Here is a 26993-nt window from a genome sequence, read left to right as displayed (position 1 = left end):
CGCTGACAACTTGGAAAAGACGGCTGACTTTGTGTGTTCCCCATACTTTCACGTAAATATACCCACATAGAGTCTTGTAGCCATGCTACTACAGTAATTGTATCCCTATTTATGGCTGGTGTAATTAAGACTCATGTACGTAGAGAAAAACCCTAATCCAAAACCCTATCTATAAAGACCCCTTCATTTTACAAGAAGAGGGACGAACAAATCATATAGCAAAAACTCTACTAAAATCTCTCTAGCTTCATCTTCTTCAAGAGAACCCGAGAGAAACACTGTGAGTGTGTGAAGTTCTTGTGCACCAGCCATCTTACTGTAACCTTTCCCAAGTATAATAACATCGACTCGTGGACTAGGGCTTGTTAACGCCTGAACCACGTAAAAACACTATTTGTTTAGTTACATTTCAGCATTTCTACAGTTCTTATCTTTTTATTATTCTGTTAGTTATTCGTTTCCGAAAAACTCGGTAAACATTTGTAAATATAAAGTAGTAAATTATAATTTTATTTAAAATATTTGTTACAAATTTGTAAGTATCAGTTACAGATTTAAACATCTATTACATATTTGTAAATAGCATTTATAAAAATTAGTTATGAAAAAGCATTTTTGTAAACAACATACAGACAATCTTGTAATTAATTTTTTTTAACAAAAATTTACATAGCTAATATCATTACTAAACAATATATTTCTGTCATTAAGATTTACATAATTTATAAATTTACTTAACATGAATGCAACATAGATTTATAAAATTAATTTTAAAATCTATTTTTGTGAAAAAATTTAAAATTTAGATTGGATTATGATTTTAGTTTGAATTTGGGTATTTATATATATATATATATACACATACATATACATACTTTTTAAAATAATAATAGAGAGAGAGAATTATTTAAAAATGATTAAGAGACAATCAAATACTATATTGTAACAAGATTTTCATAAAATTTGCTCATGATAAGCTTTACAAACATATAGCAAACATTTACACAAATTATTATGTGAACCTTAATATATAATGCTAAAATATGTTCCAAATGGAGCTTTAAGTGGGAATCATAATGGTCTTAATCATGTCAACATTGAGTCTTGCTATTTTAAACATTTGTATCAGTTAGTAAGAAGTGAAAAATAAATTATTTTGGACATTATGCAATAAATTTTTTTACCCAATAACGAAATTTCAAAGGGCTAGAAACAATAATATTATAACCCTTTCACCAAAATTCATCAATGTGTATCCAAAATTATTATAAATTATATAGCCAATGATTTGTAACAAAAATGTTTAGGCAAAGTTAAATGGATGTAATTTTACGTTACACAATTTTTTTCAAAATATGAAAAAAGAATGTATCAAGATTATTGAAAAAAATATGAAATTGATCAATGATTATATTTTGTACTTTATTATGTTTTGATTTTAATAATTAATTATGAATTTAAATCTACAATGAACTAAAAGTATATGGTTTAATTTATTCTTTATATTAATATTAATTACAATTTTGAATATTACAGTTTTTTATCAAAGTTTTTTTGAACTAAAATCATAAATAATTCACCAAATTAATAATTTAGAACAAAATCACAACTATTTTATCTAATAACTGAATTGTTATATTCAATTGTGTTCATCAAAATCGTGTTTATGAGTCTATTTTAATCATTTTACAAAATATAGGATTTAAAAAAATAATTTATTAAATCACAGATCCAAATAAGTAATGTAACAAAATACAAGATCAAAAAATATATAAACCCTAAAAAAAACATTATAGTAAAAAATCAAACTGATTTTCAACAGTGATGATCGATATTGGATTGTATTTGCTATAAAATGTGACATACACAAATCATAAAGATAATATAATTCATTCAAATTTCAATAAGAACAATAAAATCTTCATTTCTTCTCCATCATCCCACCATAAAGATATATATATATATATATATATATATATGGTCGATCAGGTGATTCAGGTCTCCTTATAGACCGTAGTAAGAAATTCTTTGATACATTTATTGTAGACGCAAGGTCTCTCCAAGTGAACCAAGTGACCTGCCTTCTCTATACCTTCAAACGTTGTATTCTCTCCTAGTTGCCTGTATAATTAAAACCACACATCCAACATAAACCAATATTACTTTCCAAACTTCAAAAGTTACTAAAAATATACAAAACTATTATGGTATTTTAAAGTTCAACATTGCTATATGTCACATATAACAATGTTATAATTTAGTATCCGATCCACATATTTTATTTTAATTAAAGTATGTGTTGGAAATCTGATATTTAATTGCACCAATAATAATATATCGTGTAAGATAGTGTTGGATGGTGCCTCTTAACAATACTCCTTATACAAAAGACAATGATTGAGAATATTTATGTTTACCAAAGACTAATTATAACAAATAATGAGCCCTATTTTTTTTTATGTACTCTTACAATATTTGGCTCGTGCTAAATTTGTTGTGATATTAAGATTAGTCATAATTAAACACTACATAAAATTAAATGGTCTTTTGGCAAAATAATTTATTTTTTTAAAATTATTTTGCACTCTAGCGTAGATAATTTAGACCGCTAGTAAAAAATTTAGACAGGTGGTCAAACATCCGGTAAAAAATTTTAGACTGCTAGTCGAAAAATTTAGACAACTAGTTGAATTTTAAACAGAGATCATTTTACAAAAAATTATCAAAAGTAAGTCAGAGTACAAAATCACTTAAAAAAAAGATAATTTTCACCGATTTCTCTAAAATTAAATCTATATATATATATGTATATTACTCAAATGGACTAGCAAGTGCGTGGGTGTGCTTTATTTATACAAGTATTGTTTGACATACTGTTTCATGTTTTGGGCAAGTTCTTGCTTGAAAATCTCATCATTCTCTCCCCACAACAGATGAATTCTCTGCACAGAGCAATACAAGGCAATATAAAAATAAGTGGGCAAAATTTTGAAAGAGAGAAATTAACAGAACATATGTACATAACTAGGTAGTACGAAAATGAGGAATATAGCTAGGATGAGATTATGGACCTGTGAAAAATTGGGGATGGTAGGGTCTTTGCTGTTGACTTCTAGAGCTTCAAGAAGTTCACATCTCTCCTTTCTATTGGTGAACATCACCTATATAACAATTTCATCAATGCATTAAAATTTTATCCCCCACAAAAGCCTAGTGCTAGTATTATATACATGTGTTTTTCAAATTCCCAAAACCACAATTCTAATACACACAAAACTATACCCGGATCCATCGGTGTATATTTATATTTTAGGGAAAATCTCTCGTGTACCCCTAAAGAGGAGCACATTGATGCACCTTTCTCTAATTTTTGGTTTTTGGTGTAAATATTTTTCATAATCACGTATATTGTAGTTATTTAGAGTATCCGAATAATTTATAGTGCCGAAAAATAAAGTTCAAATAGTTTGTTAAACACGTGACTGTTTTTTTATACGCGTAAAAAATAACTTATTTGAACATTTTTTTCGACAGCATAAATTATTTAGAATTTCATAAAAATTTGTATGATGATCTTAATAACTACAATATACATGACCATACAAAATTTTGGGCCAAAAATACTTCTCGAGTAAAAAACTGAAGAGAGGATGCACTGATGTACCACTTTTTGGGGTGCACCAGAAAACAACCATGTATTTTATAGTACTAGTCAATGACTACGGTCTTAATACAATAATTTTCATTCTTATCGGCAAATTTGTTGTCACTTCTTCATTTATGGGCTAAATATCATAAATACACCACTAGGTTTAGGTGAGGTTGGTTGAATATGGTGTAACATGCAACGTGGTGTGCTTGGTGGCGGCAAGTTCGTCTTCCCAACTTGTGATTTCCCTTCCAAGAATTGTTAGGCCAAGTGCCTAACACCACTTTAAATTAATTTGATAAATATATTTGTGCAATTTAATGATATGTGGGACATTTTATTAAATTGCACAAAAATAATGTCACCTAAAGTGGTATTAAATACATTTAATGTCACTTAGCAATACTCTTTCCTATTTATCATCTACTAAGTTGTTATACTAAGTGACCCCATTCTAAAATATTCTTCACCTATATTATGATATATGCACCAAAATATTACATCAACTGATATGATAGTTTCTTTAAACCAATCGCATTTATTTCTAACAGGACCCACTATTTTAAAAAACAGTAACACATCAATTGGTAGAAGATTTTGATGCATAATTTTAATACACATATCATTATTCTATTATTAATTATATGTGGATGCACAATTTACACTAAAATACAAAAAAAAAAATCAATCAACTACATTAATTTAAAATAGGTCCTACTATATTAAAATAATGAGCAATATAGGACAAGGCAGTTGTCCAATTTTGATTAAGCTTTGTAATTTTTGTTTTTCATTATTATGAGTAGTCGGTTCAACTCAACCAATAACCAATCGTTATTTTATGCTACTCTGGGGATAATATTTCTATTTGAAAGAAAAATATTTTTGTAAAATGTCTTGGTACATAAGTATGTAATGTATCATTACTTATTATTATATGGAGATTATGCTACTTTATTATATACTCTTTTTTTTTAGTAACAGCTTATACTCTTCTCCCTAATATATTTGACAAATCTATACAAATGCATACCTTGAGATTACTATTTTAATTAAAATATCTAATATTTTTAAAAAAAAAAAAGTTAAGAATATTTTTCTTGAATTCAAAAATCCTAATTTAATATTTTAATAATAAAAAAACCTAAAATTAATTAAATTATGTTTTCATTAGTTGAAAACTTAAGAAGAGAAAAAGTAATAAAATTATTAATGTCTTAAAATTTTAGGTTTTGAATTAAATAAATTATTTAAAATATTTTATTTTAACTTTTAGAAAATATATTATTAAAATTATTTTGAAATATATATTTTTTTGTATTGTTAAATATCATATTTTAATATTTATTAAACAAAAAAAGTGTAAACTAGTAAAGTTGTATAATATTGTTTGGCAAAGCTTTTGCTTATTTTGATTTTAGCACAATATAAGTAAAAGTTTTGACTTATTTTTTCTTATAGAAAACTATTATTTTTTCTTTTTAAAGTATTTGGATATTAAATAAAAAAAAAAAAAACTTTTACGAGTAGATTAAGAATAATAAAATTATTCTAATTTAAAAAAATAGCTTCTCAAAAATGTCAATGGAGAAATCCTAAATCTCTAAAAATACTTTTTATTTTTAACCTAAACAGTCTCAAAATAGGTTATAAATCCTAGAATCTGAAAGCAGTTTTAAATGAGCTTAACCAAAAGAAGTGTATAAGTTTTAAAGCTATATTTAATTAGTGTGTGTATAGCCTATATAAATCAACTTGTAATATATATATATATATATTATCTTTATCAAATAATACTCTTTATATAGTCCTACTTGTTAATTATTTCATTCAAAAGTGCACACTTATCCATATATATGAAATTAATTTATATTTATGGAGCTATAAATGATGGAAGAGTTTTGTTTCATTTCAAGAGTGTACGAGTTGTAATAGAGTAACGCCATTCCCTGCAAGTCTCTACCTAATTACCAATTACGAAACATCCACATAAATAGTGTGTCCATAACTGAAAACGATCACCATCTCTCTCTAGTCATAGCCTAGCTTGCAAGTTGCAAAATTTTCAACTATCTAATTAAATACTATATGAATAACGATGTAAATAATAAAATTATGCACAAAAACATTATACAAATTATAACGTTGGTCCTGCCTAAAATAAATTTGATTGGTTAACACGCGAGGCCGGTCCTGGACTAAGGCAGACCAGACCCACGCCTGGGGCCCCCTTAGCTCAATGATCCATTTTTAAAATATCGTAAATTTTAGAAAGTTTTACAAAAAGGACTCATAATCCTCAACTTTTCTTAGGGCTCGAAATTCTTTAAGGCTGGCCATGTTAACACGTTAGTTGGTGTAATGTTTTGATGCATAATTTTGATACATATATCATTATTCGTACTGTATATATTACCACTCTATCACTATCACAGTTTTTTTTTTCTTTATATCTTATAAAATTTACTTCCACATTAATGTTTTTAAAGCACATGTATTAGATAGAAATAGTCAAATAGATCTCGCCTAGCTATAACTTCTTCTATAATTATATAAGGCTCCAAACTTAAGTTACACTTGCTAATGGGCCAATATTTATGTATGAATAAAGATCAAAGTTATTTTTCTCTCTTTACTCATGTCCCATATCTTCCTCCATATATTTTCTAGAATTGAGCGCGGGTTATTTTAGCCACGTTAAATATATGACTTTATCTATTAAAAAACATCAAATTATATTTTTTTTAAAATTTTATTCTTAACACTTTTTTCAATTTTGTTGACCTTTTTTATTTTACTTTTTCGTGTTAGTTTTCAATCTTTTTTTTATCTTATCTTCATAATTTTTTTTAAAAAAAATAATGTATAACAAAATTTTTGTTTTTTTTAATGTGTATTTTTTTAGAATATGAGAAGGAATAAAAAAAGTGAGCAAAAATTTTAAAAAAAAAATCTATATTTTATGTTCTTTTTTAATAATAAATAAGATGTCTTAATAAAATTTTCGGGTTGGTATAATACCCTATAAAAAAATAACGTATTAATGATGTTATTTACTAATTATAAATAATCCCATAAATACATGTGTTTGATAGCAGAATGATGTTAGACACATATATCTTTTATTTATACATAAATATAGAAAATACACATATATAAAGATATAATAGATTTTCCAATTACACAACATATTATTTAATTAAAGACAATTAAAAGCTTAGTGAAATTTTTTTCTAAGTACAACAATTGTGGCTATCAATGCATGATTTATATGTGTGAAAAATGTGTGTACAATCATTAACTCAAGATATATTAATCATTACTCAATATATTAATTCGTGTATAGTAAGGTAATAGACATACTTATATTTTTTCTTCATAGGGTTTGTCCTCGTGTAAGGGTTAGTTTGGTAAAGTTTTGTTGTAGTGAAAAGTAGATTCTACTGTGCTGTGAGGAAAAACCCATGTAGTTGTTCTGTGGGGAAAAATTATTGAGTATTTAGTAAATTATAGATTTTAAAGCGACGTGAGTTGGAAAAGTTGTATCAAGATATCATATTTATTTTATTAAAAAAATTCACATGATTAAATTAAGTGTGTTTTTTATAAGAGACTAATAAAGTGATTATAAACAAAAATATTATGTTATATAATATATATTGTTGTGTATATATATTACTATTTGATGTGTTTTAGATTCCAATAATAATAATAATATGGTATTATATTTTGTTCGTAGTATAATCTCACATATGTAAAATTTGAGTTATCTCAAAACTTACTTTTAATGTCTTTAGTTATTTTTCTTTTTATTTTTAAAAAAAAAATGAAATTGATATATTTTTGATAAATTATAATTTAAAAATAATGCCTGATATAATGTTACAGTGTATAATAAACTGTGGTTTGTTAGTCTAAATTTATTAAAATAAAATAATATCTAATATATATAAATTATAAAAATATTTTATTTACAAAAAATATTTTAAGAATTAAATATTATTTATTTTAAATATTTTTATTTTGAGTAATATATAATAAATAACACAAAACAGTTTCTGCATAAAAAAATTTTCTAACAGTTTAGCAAATACTATTATTGCACGATTTTTTTTTTAAAACACCTTTTTAGCTTTTTTTTGAAACGGTCCCAAACGAGACCTAAACAATATCAATATATAATCACTAAATTAAATTCTAAGATTAAAATAACACAAAACTCAAAATCTTCGACTATTTTCTGTATTATTTTAGGTTTGAGATTTTTACTAATTAATAGCTACTTTCTTAAATAATATCTGCACTGTCTTTACCATTACTTTAATTTTTGTTCATATACATTAATATGTATATGCACATATATATATGAATTATCACCATCAAATTATTATTCACGAACGTAGTTTTATAATAACACCAAAACGAATCGAAGGACTCAAAATTAAGAGAATTATTAATAAATATTTATAGTAGTATTAACTCTAACCTCAAGATAATCCTTATGTAGACGATCAGGAAACCAGAGCTTTTTATAAGCGGCGACCGATAAAAGAGCTTTGAGACCCTTCACAGAAGTGGGCAACAAAAGCTCCGACGACGACGAAAACCCAAGCCTTTCCATTGTCGTTTCGCTCACCGAACAAGTCATGGCCAAGATCGACCCAGAAATCACCATAGCCTCAACCAGCTCCGGGTAGAGCTCAGCCAGCTTAAACGACACCATCCCCCCATAACTGAACCCAACCACAACACACTTCTCCACCCCGAGCTTCCTCAACCCCGTAGCCAAACACTCCGCCTGGAAACTCGGCGACCGGTCCGTCTTATCGGATACCGACCCACCGAAGAAGAGAAGATCAGGTACGTAAACGGAGTACTTCTTGGTCAGAGCTCCGAGCTGGAACTGCCACGTCACGATGCCCTCGGCGGCGAAACCATGCACCAGCACCACCACGGGCTTAGTTTCTTTGGGCTTTGAATTGGGCTTGGGCTTTTCTCCTTTCTTGGTAATGGTCTCGTTCGGGACCCAAAAGTTCATTACTGTTCCGGGCTCTATCTCCACCGCGTGAGGGGTCACCCCGGCCAGCTTCATTAGCCAATGAAGTAATGGCTTCTGTGCTGCTACTAAGTTCACCATGATAGCTGTGTTCCTCTCTCTCTCTCTCTTTCTCCTTCCCTCTGTTAATGATAGAATTAATTGGTAACGAGGGATATTGTCAGGGTTTTAAAGAGTGAGAATATATATAACTGAGTTTTTTGGTGATTGGTGGTTGTTGTCAGTTGACGTAAATTTATGATCATAAAAGTTTGATTACATATAATAAATAAACTCACAATTCATATGCTAAATAATGTCACAATATCCATGTAATTATCAAAATAATTAATAGTAATATTATTATATATAAAGTTTTGAATGTTAGTTACAATAGTTGTTTAGCTAATAATGAGCTTGTTGAATTTAATAAAGAAGATATATACAGTTGACAGAGATGTGGGAAAAGAGAGAAATCAAAGAAGAAAAATAATGAGGTCTGGTTGAAGATGGCCACCGATTCTTGTAAGACTTTTCGTCCCTCTCTCACGTGAAGGTCAATTTCAAGGGAGAATAATTTCGAGTATCTTTCTAAAATCAGAAGAAAATATTATCGAGGAAAAAAACAGAAACAAAAGAGGAGTAAAATAACTCTTAGTAATTTATTCAAAAATTGGACAAGTTAGTGTAAATCGGCATATTTTATAAAATATTTTTTTTATTAAAAAATCATTTTTTGTTTTCCTTTTATTGTGAATTTCATAATTCACTTTCCATTTTTGTGATTTTCGAAATATTTACATTTCTTATTTAACTTTATTTTATCACAATATAATTATAAAGGGAAGATATATCTTGTTTATTTAAAACAAATACTCTGTACTTACTCACAATTATTTATGGATATTTGACTTTAAATTTACGTGCAGCCCAAGATATTAAAATTCAGGAAACTAAATCTTTTTTTTTTTATGAATAAGGATCAATTTATTGCTCAACAATGCTTGTTACAAACTCAAGACAAAGGCCTAGATATGGCTCAATTGCTCAAACCAATTACAATCACTATGACTAGTTTTCTCATTTTTAAAAAGAGAAAACCTAATACAAATTCCTCTTTTAATTTTCTGTACAAGAGTATGAACTGTATACACATTATCATTCCACAGAGTATTGTTCCTAGCTTCCCAAAGATTATATACAAGGCTATTCACAATGGCAAGATAGACCTCTCTTCGGAATTTGGAATGCTTCGACCTCTTGATCTTTTTGATACAAGCTTCAAGCTCCAATTTATGCACTTTGAAATCTGCCCAAGTAAAGATAATTTGGGCCACAGTAGAGCTAAAATGACATCTGAAGAAGAGGTGAAGATGCGACTCCAAATGAGCACCACAAAAAAGACAATTAGCATCAACAATCTGTCCAATTTTAAGAAGTCTCTCTCTAGTTTGTAACCTGTTTAAACAAGCAAGCCAAGTGATAAACTTGTGCTTGGGAGTACTTAGCCGATTCCAAATGGAAGAGAACCAAACCTTCCTGACATTTGATTTCAGCCAAAGCAAAGAGCAAACTTTAGTGATACTAAAGTTCATTTGGGTGAAGATAGATTCTTCCATTTTGTTCTTGATGATGTTCTTAACCATAACTATCTTTTTCCAATACCAGCTTGCATTTTGAGGAGCCTCATAACTCCACCAACAATCACCTTTGATATAAACAGAGTGAACCCAACGAACCCAGAGGTTATCTTTCTTTTTGACTATATCCCAAACATACCTACTCAATGCTCCAATGTTCCAGTGATCTATATCACGAAAACCCAGCCCCCCTTCATCTTTAGGAAGGCAGACATTCTTCCAAGCAACAAGACCCGAACCACAAGAGTTTGAATTACTCTTCCAAAGAAAAGCACGACAAATGCTATTGATTCTATCAACGATGAACTTTGGAAGAATTAAAATTTGAGCCCAATAAGTATGAATGGTCAGCAGGACAGAATTAATGAGAGTACATTTACCTGCATATGAAATATGCCGAGAGCTCCAAACTCTAATTCGAGCTACCATCTTCTCAATTATACTTTCACATTCAGCCTTGGAAATTCTTTTGGAGCAAATAGGGATCCCCAAATACCGAAATGGGAGCTAGCCCTTAGAGTACCCCGAAGCATTAAGAATGTATTCAACATCATCATTCTTCATCCCAACACAATATATGGAAGTTTTGGAGGGATTTGCTTGCAGTCCAGATGAGTCCGAGAACCTCTTGAAGGCTCTCAACAAAAGAAGAATGGACGAAGTATCACCTTTAGAGAAAAGCAAAACGTCATCAGCAAAGCAAACGTGATTCAATCTTAAAGCCTTACATCTCGGGTTGTGCTTGAACTCTTTCTTCTTAGCGATCAAAGACAGTAAACGGGATAAGTATTCCATGCCAATCACAAAAAGGAGAGGAGACAAAGGGTCTCCTTGCCGAATCCCCCTTCTAGAAGAAAAGAAGCCATGTAACGAGCCATTGATGAGCAAGGAAAACTTGGGAGATGTGACACATTCCATGATCAGATTAATAAAAACAGTGGGAAAGCGAAGGGCATCTAACATTTCCCGAATGAACTCCCACTCCACTGTATCATAAGCTTTCTTGAGGTCCATCTTGATCATGCAAGAGGGAGAAACAGATTGCCTACCATACAGCTTAACAAGGTCTTGGCAAATAAGAATGTTATGAGCAATATACCGGCCATGTACAAACCCTCCTTGATTATCCGCTATAAGGCTTGGAAGGACCTGTCTCATTCTAGTACAAAGCACCTTCATGATAGTTTTATAGACAACATTGCAACAAGCAATGGGTCTGAAATCACTAACACTATTCGGGCAATTCAATTTAGGGATCAAAGTCAAAGTAGTAGCATTTACCTCTTTAAGGAGCTTGCCCAAATTCAAGGTAGATAAGATAGCTTCAAGAAAATCATTCCCTGTTATCTCCCAAGTATTCTTGAAAAAACCGCTACTAAAGCCATCCGGTCCCGGAGCCTTCTCATTCGGAATGTAAAATAGAGCTTCTTTTATTTCCGCAAGAGAATAAGGCTGCTTCAAGTACTGAACTTGCTGGTCTGTTAAGGTCGGCCCTGCTTGAACAATCTTAATGGAGACCTTCTTCCTGTGCTCTAGCTTAGAACCAAGAAGATTAGAATAGAAATCTAAGAATGCTTTGTTAACATTCTCAGCATTGTCCATTAATATACCATTGCAATCATTGATGGCATAAACTGTGTTGCAATTCCTTCTCTTCTTGATGCTAGAGTGAAAAAACTTGGTGTTACTATCTCCATCCTTGAGCCAATTCATTTTAGCTTTTTGCTGAAGGAAAGATGTATAATTTTTAGAAGCCTCCTTATAGTCTTCTCTAGCTTTTAATTCAGCCTCAATAAGAACATGGTTATGGGGCTCTTTGTTGACAGCAAGTTGACACTCCAAAAGGTGCTTTCTCGAGTTAGCCTCTGTAATTTCCACATCACCAAACCTTTTCTTATTTAGCTCACGAAGGCTAGTCTTGACACGCTTCAGCTTCACACACAAGCGGTACATGGAATTACCAATGACCGGCTCCTTCCAACTCTCCAAAACCACCTTGTTAAAGTCCGGATGAGAACACCACATGTCAAAAAATCTGAATGGTTTTAAGCCATTGCTATAAGAAGGATAAACAGCCAAGAGAAGAGGGAAATGATCAAAATTCCCTTCCGGGAAGAAATGGACTTCTGCACTAGTGAATCTGTCCAACCACAACTGATTAGCAAGAGCTCTATCCAGTTTAGCAAAGACCCTAGAATTGCCTTCCTGCTTATTATTCCAAGTAAAAAAGCACCCTGTATATTTCACATCAGATAAAGAGCAGTTCTCCACAAAATTTCTAAGAACTTTGAAGTCTTTTGTAGACTTTCCAGCACGAACACGCTCTTCCGGGTACATAACAGAATTAAAATCCCCTAGGAGCATCCAAGGACTAATTTGAGTTCTAGAAATTACCATAAGATCATTCCAAAGGCCACTTCGCTCTTTTCAATCATTCGAAGCATAAAGAAAAGTCGCCTCAAACGGGTCCGCATGCTTGGGTTTAATAATAGTGTGAATGTATTGGCTGGTGCAACCACGAATATCCACATCAGAACTCAGCGAGTTCCAAGCAAGAACAATTCGACCATTAGGATGATGAGCAGAATTTGAAGTGAAACACCACCCTCTAAAGAGACTAAGGTATAAAACTCCCATGTTATGAGTTTTAACCTTTGTTTCCAGGAGACACACAACACCGATTTGCTTGTTATTAATGAGTTTCCTCACCTCTTGATGCTTCCAAGTTGCGTTTATCCCCCGGACATTCCAGCACAAGATCTTATCCATCAGGAAACTAAATCTTTGATTTCATTAATAATTATTTCTATCTTGAGCATTTTGATCCGACACAGTTATTAGCTGTCTCCACCAAAATCGTATCTGTCGGATCAGCAATCTTCTAAAAAAAGCAATTCTTCATCACTCAAGAATATCTTCAAATGTTCTTGTTTTTATTAGGAAATTGTTTCTCAGCATTTATGAGCACGAAATGTACTCTATAAATAGGTCTCTAAAGGCATTGAGAAAAAGTGAACTCGTTGGTGCATAATTTGTGAGTGTATTGTAATATTTGTGAGAGTTCCTTATTTGTATTCAAGATCATAGTATTCACGTGATCTTATGGTAAAATGAGTATTTAGTTTTTGTGATAAGTTTATACCACTTTCATGAGTGAATACATGCTGTAATTTGAACACAATTTTTATAAGTCTTCGGGAGAGAATTTTTACAAGCCTTGTGTCGGGAGGATGCAAGCACTCGCTGGCCATTGAAGGAAGTTCAAGTGGTTGAGCGTTTCAATCAAGATCAGATTAGTAAAGAGAAGTACAACAAAGTTGCGGCAAATCTCAAGATAGGGAGTCTTGTTTTGTTTAAGTCAATATTTTGTACTTGTGATTCTTTATTAATTCGTTATATTCTCTAGGTGTGGCCCCAAGGAGTAGGTTATCCGAAAGGGTTTCTGAACCTTGTAAAAATTCGTTGTGTTCTTTATTGTTTTTGCACTGCCTTTTTACTGTGTTCAGTTTCTGTCGTGACAAGTTCGGATTCTGTCCTGACAGAACTGAAATCTATTTAAATATTTAATTACCATTCTGCACTTTAATTAATTCACGTGGTTTAATTAATTTGGTAATTACTAAAAATAGAATTTGAGTTAGAAACTGCAAAAGCAGTATCTATGAGTTCTTGGACTATGAGATATATTTCTGAGTATTTAGCACAATTCAACATATATTTCTAGGTTTTGTTAGGACATTAAATTTTACGAAGAAAAATTTCAGTGATAGAAATGAATTGAAAAAAATATATATTTCATTTAATTATTGGTTATTTCGTTGAAAAATATATATATTTCATAAAATTATTGGTTGAAAAAAAAAACTAACTTAGAAAGAAAATAACTAAACAATATGAACATTTCTAAAGCAAAATTATTGGTTATTTCGTTTGAAAGTAGTTCTTTATTATCTATCTGTCAACACCTCATCATTAATGGTTGCAAACCAGTTATTGGAAAAGCATGTAAGTAATTTTGTTCTCGAACATGAGAGCAAATAGGCTAAGTTATTTGAGCACAATAATTCATATCTCAATAAAAAAATATGTATAAATTGTTGATATATATGCTAAGAGCACTTCTTTCATGGGGGAATTTACGTCTCATATAGTTAGCCAAGAACAACTATATGACGGGTAAATTTCCCAATGAATGAACCGTTCTTAGCATATATATATATATCAACAATATTTGCATATTTTTTATTGAGATGTAGATTTCCACGACCAAATTAACTTAGCCCATAAGCTCTCATATGTGGGGACAAAATTAATTACGTTCTTTTTCTATCTCGGTTCAAAACCATTTTCATAAATATATTGGCACATAGATCATAAAGTTTTAATTGTTATTAATTTAATCGTTAATCCAATTATCATTCTTCCTATGGAGCTGCTCAAATGTGTCGATCATGCTCGGAAATTGGCCAGTAGATGGGTCGATCTAAGAAAAAAAAATTCTTAGAACATTGTAATCCCTATAAAATTTTCGTTACCCTAAAGTTGTCACTTATTATAACTTACGTGATCATAAACATGTGCAACAATGGATTTGGAGCCATGTCCTCCTAGTATGGGCATTTTAGTCCGAGCCTCTTTATTTATCTTCGATATACGCTTCAAACACAAAATAATACTCATTAATTTAGATTATAAAATTAAAATGAAGCTTTAATTTAAAAACTACACTATATCTGATGACCATCAGAACACCAATAATCCCAGAGAGCTGCCTAATCATGAGGAGTAACACCAGTACAAGGTTGGGTCTTGGCTCTCTCGTTGTACACCTCTCCCCAAACCTTAATCTAGTGCTTCTTCATTGTATAACGCCAGTCACTCAGATGCTTCTGCATTATCCTTCCCATGGCATTGTTATTTACAGGATTGTCTTCTGGATAAAAGAATTTTTCCTACAATCACAAATTTGGAATCTGTTAAAATATTATGAAGATGGAAAAAATAATTATTTATAATTTCTTCAAAATTGAGTAAGATACTTACAAATAACCTCCAACGAATGGCTTCTCGATCAGTTGTCGATACTTGTTCCCAACTTAGTGTAGTAGCGGGTATGGTCTCACACAAAAAAATGAATCATGGAGTTGTTGAACCACTTGTCATACGTTTTAACAGTTCTACTAGTTTGTTCATCAAACTCTACTTCCAGGTGGCTCAGTTTTTTCTTGGTGAACTCCTTCTCAATATTGGCAATAATAAGTTCCTCGACCCCTCTTGGAACCACCACCAGTGTCGTTACTTGTTTCGACCATGTTAAATCAAAATATTCATCAATTAATTTATTTCACTATTATAATATTTTCAATTATAATTTTATGAATATATAAAGTAACTAACATGAAGCAATGCAATGAAATGATAATAAATAGAGAAATTCATTGAATTAGATAAAAAGTTACAAGTATTCATTCACCGCCGGTAGTACCCTGCCAACCCCAAGAAGCTTCTAACTCCCAGTACACTGCTCGGCCTAGGCCAATCTCTCACTGCCTCAATCTTGCTTGGGTCAACCAGAATCCCCTCCTTACTGACAATATGGCCCAGAAACGTGACTTGCGGTAGCCAAAACTTGCACTTTCTAAACTTAGCATATAACCTATGCTCTCTCAACCGCTGTAATACCAGGCGTATATGCTGCTCATGCTCTGTCTCTGACTGAGAGTACACCAGTATGTCATCAATGAACACGATCACAAACTTGTCCAAATAGTTCTTGAAGACCCTATTCATCAAATCCATAAGGCTGCTGTGGCGTTAGTTAATCCAAAGGACATAACCAGGAATTCATAGTGTCCATACCTCGTGAGGAAAGCGGTCTTTGGTATATCCTCCTCTTTAATCCTTAATTGGTGGTAACCTGACCAAAGGTCAATCTTAGAGAACACTGTCTTCCCCTGTAGCTGGTCAAACAAGTCATTGATCCTAGGTAATGGGTACTTGTTCTTAATGGTCAACTTGTTGAGCTCCCTTGTAACGACCCAAAATCACTAATATGGCTTAAGGGCCTTGATTAGTGTGCCGGGAGGGCATAATTGGTTTATGTGTGAATTTATTGATTTAATGCATGATTACATGATAAGCATGCTTGTATGATTATATGAATATAAATGTCATTAAATGTTATACTTGTGAGAACCACATTATTATGTGGGTAAATCTGCAGCGGGCGACTTAAGGCGATCCTAGGGAGCTAGATAGCGGGAAAGTCACAACGAGGCTTAATGCATGACTATGGACAAGTCAAGGGGTATTTCAGGTATCAGGTGGTTATTTTGATTACCGGGTTATGAAAATAAATATATGGAGATATATTTGAGGTTAGGAAGTCTAGGCGGGAATATTGTGGAATTTTACTATTTTGCCCTCGGGGACGTTTCCGGTACCCCGAGCCTTGGGGTTAGCTTAATTGCCTAAGGATAGATTTAAGGAGCAATAGAAAACAGTAAAACAAAATAAGACCGACTCTTTTTCTCAGCTTTTTTCTCTCTTCTCTCTCAAGGAAAAACACTGAAAATTTTAGAGGAATTCAGCTGGAATTCAGTGGATTGAAGGAATGATTTAGAGGCTTAGCTCAAGAATCATCCAGGAAATTTAATCAGTACTAAGGTAAGCATTGAATTCCTTTCTTTTTGGTTAGAAATTCTGAGTTATGGCTGAGTAGTGAGAGAGTTGTAATTTTGATGTTAAGGGCAGAAATAAGGTGGAAAAGCTTGGGAATTGACTTGGATTCTCCTTAGAGAAGTGGTTCTGCAGCTGAGGTAAGCTCTAATCTAAGTGTTATACCCAAAAATTGGAGAATGCATCCTAGGAGGCTAAGGAGAATGCATCTAGGAGAGTGCCTCCTAGGAGAAGTTAAGGGGTGTGGTCCTAGGAGACTCCAAGGAGGATGTGGTCCTAGGAGACTCCAAGGAGGGTGTGGTACTAGGAGACCCCAAGGAGGGTGTGGTCCTAGGAGACCCCAAGGGTGTGTAGGAGGCAAGCCTCCCAAGGTTTTCTAAGTGTTGGCTCGAACGTGTCCAAGGTAAATAGCTAAGGAGGAGGAGTCTCATGCAAGAGAATGGAGACTTAGACTTTCATAAGGAAAGTCTATACAATGTTCAATCGGACATGTTTGGGAGATGCTAAAGAAGGTTGCCTCAATGTTGTCCAAGGTGAGGTTGCCTCAATATTGTCCAAGGTGAGGTTGCCTCAATATTGTTCAAGGTGAGGTGCCAAGGAGGTTGCCTCGGACCACGTTGGTCCGAGGAGAAGCCAAGGAGATTGGTTCAAGGGAGAACATGACATGCTAGAGGAGAGTGCATGTTAGAGGAGAGAAGTGCATCTCCTACCACCATGCACGTTCAACCCACCAAAAGCATATCCTACCACCATGCATGATCAACCAGCACTTGCATGGGTAGTGGGTAGGAGGTGGACCAACTAGCTAGAGGAGACTAAGTCAGACACAACTTCAACAACATACACGGGAATCTCTCATTCTTCCCACAAATGGGGAGTTTGTTACATTTCGAATTTTGAAAGTTTATTTGTAATATAAATGTAATAAATATAATAAAATATCCCTATTATAAGGGGATATCAGTTGAGGATCCCAGGCCTATAAATAGAGAGCTTATGGGATGAGAGAAGGGTTCTTCTTCTGCTTATTCTTTCTAGAGAGATAAAATTGGGTTTGTCTATTCTAGAGAGAGAAAGTGCTGAAATTAGAGAGAATTCTTGTATTTTCACAATTTATACTGAAGAAACTCAGTTGGCATAGTCCATCTGATCTTGAGTATAGATTTATAAATCACAACTCTAAGTGGATTAGGCTATTACCGACAATCGGGGCTGAACCACTATAAAAATCTCCTGTGTTCTTTACTTTTCTTGTTGATACCGTCTGTTGTCGTTTTGATTTCTCTTGAAGGCTTGTCGTATTTGACGTTCTCACGTCGTTGGCTAAAAACGCGGTCAACACTAAGGTTTAATGGATGAGTTATAGTGTTTTCATGGCTAGGTTTTGTGTTCTTAAGTTAGAAAGTTTCAGTCATTGAAATGGGTTTTTGATGAGTTTCAAGCCTAGGTTTCAGCTGGGTTGTGTTGTTGGACTCTTGTGGGAATTTTTTTGGATAATTGAGTTGTGGAGTTGGGGTAGTTTTGAGTGAGTTTGCATGAGGTTTGAGAGTTAAAAATGGAGGTTTTTCTGGGTTCGAAGGGGTAGGGCCGCGGCATAGTTCTTGGTGAGCCGCGACCCTTCCAAGCTGATGTGTGCAGAGGAAGGAGGGCGGGTCGCGGCATGGTCTAAGTAGGGCCGCGACCCTTAGTTGTTTTTGGGCATTGGGAGGTCTCTGGTTGGGGCCATGCTGCGGCATGGGTGGCTAATGTCGCGACCCTTAAGGGATTTTGGGATTTTGAGATTCTAGGCTTGGGAATTTAACCTAGGGTGCTTGGGATTGAATATTTTACTATGTTTGGTGAAGTTCAATGTTCCGGAGACTAGAACTTTGTCTAGAAGCTCATTTAAGATTGTTGATGGTATCCTTTATCTTGGTTGTGACTAAGTGCTAAGCTAGGGATCGGATCGCGCTCAAGGATCATCGCTCGTAACTAGTTCACTTAGAAGCCAAATGTAAGAAAACTGCACCTGGTTGTGTATTTGTAATGGGACTAAGGGTTCCCTAATATATATGCATTGAAAAGGATGGTATTATGTCATGTAAATAGTAAACCAACGGCCTAAGAGTGCCAAAGGTTACACTTGCGCACAGGGCGCAGCTCGGCCACTGGTAGCCGAGGACAGCTTATTATGCACTGAGCTCGGTTTAAGCGGGCCGGAGTCAGTGGGGTAAACAGAGGGTGCGGCCTAAGTTGTCGGGCCTAGTTATTATGTGATTTAACTGTTATTAATGATTGGTTACATATTTGATTCTGATTACATGCTATGTGATTAATGTGGAATGTTAAGTGGTTAATCATTCTTGATGAATTGTTCTCTTGATATGAATGTTGAGATGTGTAATATGTTTTCTTGCTGGGCCTTGGCTGTAATTCCCCGAATTTCCTAATAAGGGTTAGGACCTTGATTAGGAGGCTGGAAGGGCCATAATTGAATTATGATACTATTTAATGATCATATGCATGTTCATGTGAATTATATTATTATATGATGGTAAATGCATGCATATGGGAGTATTTTTAATTATAAGGGTAATTTGGCCGCTGTGGGCGTAATTGTGTATTTTGGGTGCATGGTTGTGATTAATTAATATAGCCACATTATAAGGTGGATTGGTTCGAGCTATTCGGCATGAGATGATCATGAAATGTAAGTGTTCGGTCTAGTCATAACGGGTTTAAGTTCGGGGCTCGGGGTGAGTCTCGGGGTCATTTTGATGATTAGAGCATTACCGGGAATAAAAGAGTAATGGGATATGATTTATTGGCGTTTGATAATTTTGAGATTAGTGGGAATTGGAGAGCGTTAATTATAATTAACGGTATAGGTTGAAAATGACAATTTTTCCCTTGGGGTGGCTTTAGGAACCTTAAGTGACCTAGGGGCATTTAGGTCATTTGGTTGGATGTATATGACCTTTAGATGGCTGTAGAAAAACAAAACAAAAACAGATTTTTACTTCTCCTTCCCGTACATCATTCTCTTCCATTTCCTCTTTGGAGTTTTTGAGCTTGAATTGGGGAATTAAGCTAGGGAATCAAGGAGCTGGGTTTGTAGACTTGTTTCAGCCATTGAAGGAGGTTTAATCTCGGATTGAGGTGAGTTTTAGCCATTGGTTTCTAGTTTTACTCTGTTTTAGCTTTGAGTTTTTAGTTTGTAACTCTCTTTATGGATAGTTGAATTGATGGAAGTTTAATTGATGTTTAACTTGGGATTTGATGAGGGTGAGTTGTGATTGATGTTTAGTGGTTGAATTGGGTGTTAGGTTGAGATTTTGGACTAGTTTGAGGGTTTGGTTTCGAGGAAAAACGCAGGGGAAGCAAGCTGGTGGCTTGCTGGTTTTCGTAAAGGGCCGCGGCCTGGCTATGGTGTGTCGCGGCCTGTGTGTGTTTCTGGGGAGGAATTTGCCTCTGTCTGGAGGTGAGCCGCGGCCCATAGAAGCAGTTTTGGCCAGAAATGGGTTTTTGACTTGGGGATGCTACCCATAGGCCTCGGGGTCGATCCTACTACCCGGTTAAGTGTGGATTGATGTCCCGAAGGCTAGATATTGGTTTGGGAACCTATGTTGATCATTTTTATTGATGGTATCATATATGTTTGGTTATGACTAGGTGACCGCTAAATGACTAAAAGTTGATCGTTCTCAAGGATCGTTCTTTAAATCATTCTAGCTCGAATCTGAGGTAAGAAAACTGCACCCTGTGTATATGTGACATGCATGGCTATTCTTGATGCATGTTGGTTGATTATTAAACGTGACATGCATGGCTATTATTGGTGCATGTTGGATTGTTAAGTATAATGCATGTGATGCACGAGAAACATGTGATTAGGACATGCTTTATATACTGAGTATGATATTGTTCAGAGTTTGAGCCTCTGTGTTCGTGCATTGTCCTAATTGTACTAGTACCTGTTAAGTAAGCATGTTGAATACCTTTTTTACGGATATTGGACATGTTATATATGTTTGGTGGCATGACTTACTTGTGTATGGCACTGATTTATTAGTCAGAATCGGCAATGGTGTTGGATCCATCTGTGAAGCTGTGATTTATTAAATAAGTTCACAACGGGCGGAACACTGGTCGTGTTTCACTGACCTGAGGGTCAGAAATGGCATAAGCGTCAAGGACGCTGTAACGCCCTGGTTACCCCAGAACAGTTACGGTGAACAATGAACCGAAAATTTGACCCGTTACCCGAGTCCTTTGTTTAAAAACGTGATCTAAGTGTTAATATCATGTTAAGGTGAAAAACCAGTAAAAAGGAAAGGGTACATTTCATTAAGTAAACAAACTGCTCATGAGCCTTTCAAAATGTTTACAAGTAGTTTGTAATACAAAAGAGTCGCTACTGTTTCAAATTTACAATCCCCGCCGGCCTAAGCGGCAAAAATAGGGTAAACCCCTAGTGCCTCTGAGAACTCCTTGACCGTAGCGGTCAAGCGGCCCTGTATGTACACAACATCGCCCAAGCTCTCCACTCAGGGCTGGTTAAGTTTTTCCTTCCCTTTACCTGCACCACAAAGCACCCATGAGCCAAGGCCCAGTAAGAAAACATAATAAAGCATGATATAATATCAACAACGATCATAGTAACCGCTCAGGACTATCAGTCCAAGCGAATAGGTGACAATAGCCAAAAGTCTCAATAATGAGCATCGCTCCCTCTAGCCATGTGACGATAGGGTCACCAGGGCTTAACTGACAAGTGATTCTCTCATAAGTTTGATCAGGACAGGCGCAAGGTGAATAGTCACCAACACAACCTTCCTCACGACCCTAGAGTCGAAGCTATGGACAACGTCCCTTAGCCACGTGACTAACGGTCACCGGGGTCAAATACCTTGGCTATAGACATCTGGTCGTAGACCAGGCAAGCGCTTATAAGTTCTTCGACCTTAGGGTCGGTCCTGCATTAATGCCATAGAGCCATTCAATGCGTGATCATCGACTTTAGAGTCGGTCCCTGACTAGTCAGTGTCTCAAACAGGTAATCAGCGTTCACTAGCATTTAATATGCAATCCATGTCCACATATATCAACCAACATGCCTCAATGTCAAACCATGCATGTCATATACCTGCTCAGGGTGCAACTGTATTCATACACTGCTTTCTTACCTTAGGTTCGAGCGAAAAGTATGATAAGGACGACCCCTGAGAACGATCGATCTTTTAGTTCCTTAGCGGTTACCTAATCACAACCAATTATAACCTCCATTAATGAGAATCCATAATAATAGGGTCTTAACCTAAGCACCACCCTCGGGACCTCGAAACATGCCCACACGGTGAGTAGATTCGATCCCGGGCCTTAAGGATTGAAACCCTAAGTCAAAAACCCTTAAAAACACTCAAAACGGGACTTAGAAGGAACAAGGTAGCGCTACAGCGCTCAACCCCTAGCGCCATAGCGCTAGACTCAGAACCGCCCAAGTGCCAGAAAGCCTCCTGAGGAGCGCTATAGCGCCCTAAGGTGGGCGCTGTAGCGCTACCTCCAGACCCAATCCCCCCTGAACCGACCTTCTTCAACTCCTTCGATTCTAACTCAATTTCCAAGCTTCCAAATCCTATTCTTGATGCCAAATGAACCCAAAAACCTTCCCAACACACCCCAAACATAACAAGCATGGGAACCCTAGCAAAAACTCCCAACAAAACCATGAATTCACCCTAGAAATCTCAGCTGCAAAAATAAAACCAGAACAGGGCAAACCAGAGAAAACCATGGTTAGAAACTTACCCAAAGCTCGGCTTATGATGGTCTTCAATGGTGGAACACACTCCCAAACTCCCAAGGCTTGCTTCCCAAGCTTGAATCCTCAAAATTGGTTCAGAAACCACAAAGAAAGGTGAAGAGAAGAAGGTATGGGAGAACTCTTTTGCATACTCCGTTTTTCCACCACTTTCTTCAGCTGTCAAAGGTTATATCTATCCTAGGGGTGAAATGTCCATTTTACCCCTAGGTCAATTAATACTTTCTAAAGGCTCCCAAGGGCATATTTGGTACTTCCCTCCTAACTCGTTAATCATAATTAACGCTCTCCAATTCCCGCTATTCTCAATAATCTCAAACACCAATAATTCACATCCCGTTACCCTATGTCTCCCGGTAACGCTCTAATCATCAATATCACCCCGAGACTCAACCCAAGTCCCGACACTTAAACCTGTTGTGACTAAACCGCTAATCAATATTCTACGATCGTCTCATGTCGAATAGCTCGAACAAACCCACATCATAATGTGGTCTCAACATATATCATCGACATGCATACAATTAACATTATATTATAATATAATTCTCATAAACATGCATAAACACATTTAATGGCATAATTAAGCAATTATGGCCCTCCCGGCCTACTAATCCAGCCGTTAAACCACATTAGGGAATCCGGGGCATTACAACTATCCCCTCCTTACAGAAATTTCGTCCTCAAAATTTACCTGAACAGCTCGGGATACTGACTCCGCATATCAGACTCCAGCTCCTAGGTCGCCTCCCCGACCTTGTTGTTCCTCCACAACACCTTAACCAAAGGTATTGTCTTGTTCCTGAGGACTTTATCTTTCTGATCAAGTATCTGAACAGGCTGCTCCTCAAAGGAGAGATCTGGTTCAAGCTCCAGATCTTCATAACTCAAAACATGACTCTCATCAGATACATACCTCCGAAGAGCGGAAACATGAAATACATTATGCACGGCCGACAACGCCGGAGGCAAAGCTAGCATGTAAGCCACTTGACCAATCCTCTCCAGGATCTCAAATGGACCTACGAATCGGGACTCAGCTTGCCTTTCTTCCCAAACCTTCTCACCCCTTTCCATGGCGAGACTCTGAGGAAGACATAGTCTCCTACCTGGAACTCCACGTTCCTGCGTTTGGGATCTGCATAGCTCTTCTGTCTACTCTGAGAAGTAAGCATCCGAGCTCTAATCTTGTCAATAGCCTCACTGGTCCTCTGAACTGCCTCAGGACCTAAGTATCTCCTTTCACCTGTCTCATCCCAATGAATGGGAGATCTACACGTGCTTTGGTTACCCTGGTTACCCCAGAACAATTACGGTGAACCAGAAATTTGACCCGCTACCCGAGTCCTTTGGTTAAAAACGTGCTTCTAAGTGTTATTAACAGGCTAAGGTGGAAAACCAATCAAAAGGAAATGATATATTTTATTTAATACATAAAGTTGTTCATGGGCCCATAAAAACATTTACAAGTTATTTACAACTCAAAATGGTCACTACTGTTTCAAATTTACAAACCCGCCTACCTAAGCGGTTAAAATAGGGTAAACCCCCTAGTTCCTCTGAGAACTCCTTGGCCGTGGTGGTCAAGCGGCCGCATATGTACACATCACCACCTAAGCTCTCCACTCAAGGCAGGGTGAGCTTTTCTTTCCCTTTACCTGCACCACATAGTACCCATGAGCCAAAGCCGAGCAAGAAAACACAATAATGTATATAAATAATAACTACTGATTATTATTATAATCACATAGATCTTATAGCTCTTAAACAGAAGAGTGATTCAATACTTGAGGTTCTGGTAAACCATAATGAGTGGCTGACAAGCAAGTCACTAATTTAAACAGATGAGTGACTACTGGGTAAGTCACTAGCTTGAACAGATGAGTGAATGGTAGGTAAGTCACTAGCTTAAACAGATGAGAGACTGATGGGTAAGTCTCACAAGCGCTTTTAGTTTTCATCGAACTTGAGGTCAGTCCGGCATTAACGCTCTTCTGAGTCATTTAATGAAGATGTCGATTAGATTTAATCTTTATTGGCTTGCGTTGTACACGTTAAGATCGTCCTGACTTATGAGTCAGCACTATGTGACTAGTGCCCAGTACCACTGCCGAACTTGACTAATAAGTCCCAGCTTCACAGTTGATACTGACACCTTTGCCAATTCTAACTAATTAGTCAGTACCATGCACAAGTGAGCAAGATTTTATAAGCATTCAATAATCAATCCTCGTCCACATCTACACATTCAACATGCCTCATGAACAACCACGCATGTCACATATGGGGTGCAGTTCTCTTACCTCTGGTTCGAGCGAGAAATATAATATGAATGACTCCTGAGAACGATCAACCTTTTGATTCCTTAGCGGTTACCTAATCATAACCTTTTATAATCTCCATTAATGAAAACCAACAATGAAAGGGTCTTAACTTAAACCCCAATCTCGGGACCTCGAAACATGCCCACACGGTGAGTAGATTCGATCTCGGGCCTTAAGAATTGAAACCCCGAGCCAAAAACACTCAAAACGGGACTTTGGAGGAACAGAGCAGCGCTACAGTGCTTGTTATATTATTTTATAATATAATGTAAAATTATATTATATTATAATATAATGTTTTAGATTAAATAAATGTGACAAAGTGTGTCACATATTGTAACATATAATAGAGAGTTACAATATTTAGATAAATGAGATATATCCCAATAATGTAACATATTTGGTGTTACAAATTTGTAACTTCCAAATATTACCCTTTATTGTGTAAAATTGTTATTACACAATATTGAGATGAATTTCATAAAACCATATGTGATATGGCTGTTAGAGATATGATTTTAACCCCAATAATGCGTTTTGGGAGTTACAAAATCATTTGGGAGGGTTTGGAACCGTTTGGAAAAACAGCACAATTTTTTGTGCTGAAATTGGTCAGTGGCCGCGGCCACCAACATTTGATGGCCGCGGTCTGTGGGACAGAGACCAGCGGCCGCGTCCACAGGCCAAAAAACTGACCACTTTTCAGTTTTTTCAATATTTGTTGAACGGCTCAAAAACCCAAATAACTCCCAAATCACTTTTTTAATTCCATATTAATCCAATTAAACATTGGTAACAACCATGGGGGTTGGTGGAATTTGAAATTCAAAGGGTGTCTCTAAACTCTATAAATAGGAGCCTATAGCTCACTTGTAAGACAACAACTTTTCTATCCACTAGAGCACTTGGCTAGAAACACCTCGAGGCTTGATAATTCCATAAAGCTTTTCCAATATCTGAGAGAGATCCCTTAGTGCTTGAGTTAGGGGGAAATAAGCTTTTGGACAAAGGTTCTAAACCTTGTTCAAGTTGGTGATCCCCAATCCTCTTCACTTAGGTTGTGTAAGTGAGAGTTTGATTGTGTTTCTGTTCTTCTTTTTATTCTATTGCTTTTCTTCTTATTCTCTTGTTCTATTTACTTGTATATTTTGTTTAAGAGTTGTAATTTTTTCATTTGGTCTAAACACTTTATTTTACTTGTAATATTTTGCTTAGAGTTGTATTCTCACTATTCTCTTCTTCATCATCATCTTCTTCCTTTCTTTAGTTTATTTGTATTTTTAGTTATAGAGTTGTAACCTTATTTAATCAATCTATATTTACTTGTAATATTATTGCATAGAGTTGTAATAATATAATCATTTCCATTGAGGCAAAACAATATTTTCCTAACAGCAATGCTCCCTAGCGCCCCAGCACTATACTCAGAACCCCCAAACCGCCCACAGGAATCCTGTGTAGCGCTATAGCGCCCTAGGGTGGGCGCTGTAGCACTACCCCCAGACCAGCACTCCCTTGAAACCTTCTTCTTCGGCTCCTTCGATTCCAACCTGTTTCCAATGCTTCCAAATCCCATTTTCGGTGCCAAATAAACCCAAAAACCATCCTAACATACCCCAAACATCACAACCATAAGAACCTTAGCCAAATATCCCAACAAAACCAAGTATTCAACCTAGAAATCACAACAGAAAACTAGAACCAAAACAGGGCAAACCAGAGAATTTAATGGCTAGAAGCTTACCCCAAGCTCAGCTTATGATGCTCTTCAATGGTGGAACACTCTCCCAAACTCCCAAGGCTTACTTCCCAAGCTTGGATCCTCAAGAATGGCTCAAAAAAATCACAAAGAACACTGAAGGAGAAA

At 35.2% G+C, this 26993-nt stretch overlaps 2 protein-coding genes across 2 annotated transcripts; both read right to left on the bottom strand.

Annotated features, from left to right (window-relative positions):
- Positions 1-1790: 1790 nt before the first annotated feature.
- Positions 1791-8864, bottom strand: LOC133812630 (uncharacterized). Its single transcript, XM_062246417.1, has 4 exons — positions 8136-8864; positions 3072-3161; positions 2875-2942; positions 1791-2121 (listed from the first exon to the last, which is right to left on the bottom strand). The coding sequence occupies exons 1-4, from the start codon at positions 8784-8786 to the stop codon at positions 1995-1997; spliced, it is 936 nt and encodes a 311-aa protein (XP_062102401.1). The 5' UTR covers positions 8787-8864; the 3' UTR covers positions 1791-1994.
- Positions 8865-9712: 848 nt separating this feature from the next.
- LOC133780547 (uncharacterized) lies at positions 9713-10753 on the bottom strand. The gene has a single exon (XM_062220222.1). The coding sequence runs from the start codon at positions 10751-10753 to the stop codon at positions 9713-9715; it is 1041 nt and encodes a 346-aa protein (XP_062076206.1).
- Positions 10754-26993: the final 16240 nt, after the last annotated feature.

Source organism: Humulus lupulus, chromosome 1 (genome assembly GCF_963169125.1).
Source record: "Humulus lupulus chromosome 1, drHumLupu1.1, whole genome shotgun sequence".
Classification (NCBI taxonomy): domain Eukaryota; kingdom Viridiplantae; phylum Streptophyta; class Magnoliopsida; order Rosales; family Cannabaceae; genus Humulus; species Humulus lupulus.
The sequence above is the reverse complement of the archived record's forward strand: the minus strand, read 5'-3'. Positions and strand labels throughout refer to the sequence as shown.